This window comes from Apium graveolens, chromosome 10, assembly GCF_009905375.1.
Source record: "Apium graveolens cultivar Ventura chromosome 10, ASM990537v1, whole genome shotgun sequence".
Taxonomy (NCBI): domain Eukaryota; kingdom Viridiplantae; phylum Streptophyta; class Magnoliopsida; order Apiales; family Apiaceae; genus Apium; species Apium graveolens.
In genome coordinates, this window is record NC_133656.1 from 229,585,111 (window position 1) to 229,591,247 (window position 6,137).

At 36.5% G+C, this 6,137-nt stretch overlaps 1 protein-coding gene and 1 long non-coding RNA gene across 2 annotated transcripts; one reads left to right on the forward strand and one right to left on the reverse strand.

Moving 5' to 3' along the window:
• Nucleotides 1-808: 808 nt before the first annotated feature.
• Nucleotides 809-1,939, reverse strand: LOC141689075 (uncharacterized). The gene is made up of 2 exons (XM_074493249.1): nt 1,190-1,939; nt 809-1,105 (listed from the first exon to the last, which is right to left on the reverse strand). Exons 1-2 carry the CDS (start codon nt 1,802-1,804, stop codon nt 1,028-1,030), a joined length of 693 nt encoding a protein of 230 aa, XP_074349350.1. The 5' UTR covers nt 1,805-1,939; the 3' UTR covers nt 809-1,027.
• A 1,364-nt stretch (nt 1,940-3,303) lies between these two features.
• Nucleotides 3,304-5,825, forward strand: LOC141693407 (uncharacterized). Its single transcript, XR_012563118.1, has 2 exons — nt 3,304-3,472; nt 3,648-5,825. It is a non-coding gene; the product is annotated as an uncharacterized LOC141693407 (long non-coding RNA).
• The last annotated feature ends 312 nt before the right edge of the window (nt 5,826-6,137 follow it).

The window sequence follows — 6,137 nt, forward strand, 5'->3', positions numbered from 1 at the left end:
AAGTTCATAGTTGTATTTTTGCATTAATAGAGTTGTATATATATAAATGATAGGTATTTCACGTTATAGCGGAAGAGTTGGTAATAATGATGAAATTTTAATGTGCATTTAGTAATCATCTGGAGTTTGTAACTTTGAGTGTGTTTTTTATATACGTGTATTAGGAGATGGGAATGAGCAGTAAGAAAGAGATAGAAATGCTGGAGGAACACAAGAGGATGCTGGAAAGAGTCCCGGAACTCGAGTTGAGCGAGAGTACAAAGCGGCTAAGGCAATCTTGCTTCAAGGCTAACTACAAGAAGAGAAGATTGTTGCTCTCATCCGTTGCTGCTGCTGCTGCTGCACATCATTGACTGACAAGAAGCTCCTAGCCCTTCTAGTTGGCTGGCTGCAGGCTCTAATTATAGTGGCGTAGTTGGTTAATATGTTAATGGTAATTAGTAGTTGGTTATTGTTTTAGCTAGCTATGTGGAGCATGTAAAGACAGCAAATCTCAGATGTTCTATTTGGACTATTTATGCAATTCACGTTTTAGTGGCAAATGGTGAACAATCAAGTTTCTATTAGGATCATAATTGACCTTTCTATTGTTTGTAATGGCTTATGTATTGAAGTCAAGAGAATGACAGCTTAACTGCTTTCGCATACATCTTTAAGAGCTCACAGAAGTTGAATATTAGTAACACATAATTTCTTCTAGTGAACTAGTATACATGTTCTACTTTATCTGTAATCTCATCTAGAACGTATATAAATCTTGCCTACCAGTCCATTCCACATCCAACTTTCGGTATATGAATCAGTTAAATGACAGCAAGTCCAAGTTGTTTTGATCAGAAAAAAGTTTAGAGTTCAAATTTCTACAAAATAACAGTGGTATATATAAATTATAAGATCTACTCCTAAGTTGAAATTTCAAACTGAATAACTAGTGAAAGATGGCGACTTTCACTTTCTTTATATGGTACAAGAATTGAAATTAGTATATTAGAGGCGCCCCACGCGTGGTAAGTACTTAATGAAGCCTTCAAGAACTCATCTTTCTTATCTTTTCTGGAATGCGTTTCCATGGCACTGCTTGCTTAAAGCTTTCATATAGGCTCGACTGCAAAAAAAAAAGTATAGAAGTAATTAGATCACAACTCACAACTTCCGTAACAATCACATATAGTACTTAAACGAGACTTACCAACACTTTAGAACTTGTAGAGGACACGATCAAGAAGCTGTTTGATCTTCTTTTCATCATCCTCCTTGTAGTACCCCTGACTTTATCTTCAGAATTATCGACAATAGATGAAAAGTCCATACTACCCTCAACACCGCTAACTCTACTATCCTTGTTGCAACGCCCTCGCCTGCATGATGAGCTTAAGCTAATGCTAAACCTTCCGTTGCTATCTCCTCCCTGCACTTCAGGGCTCCAAAATGATCTTGCACCACTTGATGAAAACGATCGCCCTATGCTAAAAGGTTCATCGAGCACCGTCGTTGGAGAGGGCATATTGGTAACTTTACTAGTACCAATATTCATTAACCTTGGAGGTGGGACTAAACACCTTACAGCCTTGGACTTAGGCACTGCACTACTTCTTCCGTTGGTAGCAACAGCATCAATGGTTCTTGGCTTGCCCGGTGCCTCCTCCCACTTGAACGGTATCGACGCGAAGCTCGGCATCGGTGGCGTTAGCATTCCCAGTGGCTCCTTTTTCTTGCTCGGAAAATTGTACAAACTTAGCTTCGGTGTGGAACTAATGTCTTTCTTATCATTTTTGTGCTCTTCCTTGTCAAACTTCAACCCCATTTTTTCTTCTCTTTGTTTTATTATTCTCTACTTTCATGTAACTTACATGTAGATGAGTAGATGTTTATATAGCGTGTGTGGTTAGAGCATCTAAATCAAGTATAAATAGAGAAGTCCAAAAAGCAAAAACAAGAGGCGCTTCTTCTTCACGAGAAAACAAATGGATGATTAAACATGGAATTTTACTACCATAACGTATTTCTAACGGTGAAATGACGAAATTGTCCTTTGAATTGGTAAATGATAGAGACTTGTGTAACGGTACACACACGTAAATGACAAGGACGATACATTTATAGAATCTTGATGCATGTTAGTACAGGGTGACTATGTTTACAACTTACAAGTAGGTTTAACCAAAGTGTTTAGAAGGGAACTATGTGGACGGCTTTTGTCAAAATTCTATCTTCCTTAATCCGGTGAAATTTACAACTCAATATAGCCGGCAATTGTATTTCTTGTATTGTTTCTTTTTAGTTTTACTCCTCAAATACAATTAATTATTTAGCCTTGTCCCTGTTTCTGTATTATAATTCGAGGTCGTTTTCTGGTTAAATCGAGGGTTTGGAGTAAATTATTAGGAAATGTCAATTACATTTTGAAGCTGTTAAAAAGTTATCGGGGTTGACATTTTAAGACTGCAAACAGATTTGTACTAATGTAAATGGTGTTAAAAAAGAAGAGAAAATTCATGAGTTAAACTGATTAAATAATGCCGATTCCCATGACCCAGTCACAACAAAACATGGCATTTTCTCTCTGTGTTTGTACGCGGATACTTGGCCAATTGCGCATTCCGTGCGAGGCTCGGACCAAATTTGAACCGTCAAAATTAGACTCATAATCGATACACAATTAACCGCGAGTTACGAGTTGTGCGAGCCGAATGCTGGCTGTGTGTGCGGGCCTTTGCAGTTTATTGATTCAAGTTGCAGCCAGCAAAACAAATGAAATACAAAACTAGTATTATTATAATTTATAAGTATTATTATAGTTGATAGCTTATAATAATGCAGACCCAATAACAGAGGCCCAGGTAGAGATGCACAAAAAGCCCGGGCCCGATTTTCTGGCCCGGCCCGATTCGGTCAAAACCCGGTCAAGCCCGGCCCGATCCCGGCCCGGGCTTAGGGCCTCGACGGACCCTATATTTTTAGACAAAGCCCGGCCCGGCCCGGTTAAAAGCCCAGGTTAAGCCCGGTCTTTTGAAAAGCCCGGCCCGAATAAAAGCCCGGTTAAGGCCAGATTTAAACTCGATTTTTATTCGAATAATTAATTTTATTATTTATATATTCAACTTTAAATATTATTGTTATGTTGATTTTAATTATGTTAAACTTCACTTTTCTAATTTAATTATTTTAAAATAATAATTAATATAATTTTATGAAAGTTTGCTTAGTTTAGTACTAAATTATTAATAATTTATAGTGAAATATTGATTTATAAAATGTTGTTGTGTTTGATACTTTAATTTATAAACTTGTTTTGTTTGACACTGGAGACCGGAGAGGAGAGGAAACAAAACAAGTCAATTAGTCAAACTCAACCCCCTTTTCAACAATTCAATCCCTAACCCTAAATTACTCAACATAAAGTACAAACAATTCAGCTCCTGGGCTGCTGCTGTCTGCTGTGCTGACGAGGAACGGAGTAAACGACTACAACGTATATTCTATTCATCAACATTCAACGGTCATATATATATTCGTATATATATAACCATATACAATTACCTATTTAGATTTACAATTCACACATCACACATATCTTTTAATTTACAAGCTCTCTGTTATCTTTTGATTTACAAGCTATCTTTAGTAATATAAATGGCTTCTTCCAGCCAGCCTCTTACGGTTACAGGTGGAGCTTCATCGACTCCGGGGTATACAGTGATCCCACACAAACACAAAACTAAATGTTGGGATTATTATGAATTGGTGTAGCTACCGGATGGAAAGGAAAGGGCAAGGCACAAAACTTGTGGGAGTTTTTTTGGAACTCAAGGAAAATCGACTTTGAGCAGACATCATGATTTGTGCGAAGCAAAAATTAATCCAGAATTTACTCAAGCACAAATCGATGAGACGGGTCACACTTGGACGTATAATCAAGATTTACAAAGAGATTTGCAAATGAAGTGTGTAATATCCAGCGAGATGCCGTTCAATCACTTCGACAACGATGTCATGACTAGCTATATACATCAAGGTTTGCAGCCAAAATATAAAAAGGTCAGTAGAACTACACTCCGACGTGATGCACTTAAAGGTTACTATAAAGAAAAGAAAGAGTTAATCAGGTTTTTTAAACATTTTGAGGGTAAAATTAGTTTAACTAGTAATGTTTGGTCTACTGAACATAATCTGAATTTGTCTTATCTATGCATAACTTGTCATTGGATCGATAATGTTACATGGGAATTGTCTAAACGTATTATCTGTTTCACTATTTTTGAGCATCCTCATACCGGAAATGCTATTTATCAAACAATTATGACTTGTCTTAGAGAATATAAAATAAAAGATAAATTTTTTAGTATTTCTTTTGATAATGCTAGTAATAATAATTCTGCTGTTAGCATGTTACAAAGAGATTTAAATCCTTTTTTGGGTGGTGTTTTTTTCCACAACAGAAGTGTATGTCACGTTTTAAATTTGGTTGTTAAAAAAGGACTAGCAAATGTAAGGCCTATAGTTGATAAAATAAAAGCTTTACTTACATTTATTTATCACTCAAATAAAAGAAGGCAGGACTTTAAGAAATTTGTAACTTCTCAAGGTAAAAAAATTTTAAAACCAGAGTTTGACATGCCTATTAGGTGGAATTCGACTTATAAAATGTTACGTCGTGCTGTTAGACAAAAGGATATTTTAATGGAGTTCTATAATACTGTGTGTGGATCTGAAAATCCTATTAACATTGATGACTCTGATTGGATTACAATTCAGCAATTAATGGGTATTCTTGAATATTTTTATAAGTCTACATGTAGGTTGGTGTTTATTATCTTACGTGCCCTATAGCATTGGAAGAACTTTACTTGGTTTCTTTGACATTTGCAAATAATATTGGTAACATTTTCTGGAACGAAACTATTTTAAAAATGCGATCAAAATTTTTAAAATATTATACAGATATTCATGTTCTGTTTTCTTGTGCTGCTACTTTAAATCCTAAAATAGGTGTGGAAGGTGTGGAAGGTTTGGTAGAATGCATTCATCAGAACTTAGAAATAGGTGCTGATGATACAAAAATTGCTATCGAAAAATTTAATACCTCACTACATGCATTCTATGATCATTATGATATGTTATATGGTGCTAAACCACACGACATTCCTGTTGAAAGTGGCAGTAGTAGGGATATTGTTGTGCAACTTGCTATTTCTCGTAAGAAGTCAAAAACTAAAAATTCAAGTAGTGAATTAGCTAAATATAAAATGACTGATTTTATTGGGGAACAAACTGATATATTAGAGTTTTGGAAGAGTCGAGCAGGCCATTATCCTATTATGGCTGCCATGGCCCGTGATATACTAACTGTCCAAGCTAGCACCGTAGCTTCAGAATCTGCCTTTTCTTTTAGTGGCAGAATATTAATTGAAAAGCGGAGCCGTTTAAGTCCACAATCGATGGAAGTGTGTATTTGCTACAAAGATCATTTGGATGCGTCAAGAAGAATACAAGATAAAAGGGATATTGAAGAGACTTCAGAAGAAGAAAGTGAGGAAGATATTGAAAGTTACGGAGAAACAGGTTGATCAATCTCTGCAGATTTCTACACCACAGATAATGGATTATCAGAGGCATTTTCTCAGTATGGCCAAGTAGCTGGAGGTGTTTTGAGCCTAATAATGATTTATAATTATACAGGCCTTCCTTCACACTGTGCTAAATTCTATGTAATAGTTGCATTATGTTAGCTGTTAGCAGTTAGCATGTATGTATTGTATGATTGACTCTATGTAATGTAACAGACAACAATTATAATTATATGCCAGTTGCAATTTCCTTTTACAGTTTTTTTATTCTTTATTTTGATGAAGTAATCAATTTAATTATATAATTTATGAATTGCATTTTAATATTTTCAATGATACCGTGAAAGCCCGGCGCGACCCGGTTTGGCCCGGCGCGGCCCGCATCCGGTCCTTAAAAGGCCCTAATATTTTTCACAAGCCCAACCCGGTCAAAGTCAAAGCCCGGGCCGGGCTTTGACCAAAAAGCCCGGGCTTTTCGAGGCCCGGCCCGACGGGCCTTTTGTGCATCTCTAGGCCCAGGGCCCAATAGCAAGAGCCCAGGAAGTACTCAGCTTTAACCTTGAAGGGCCC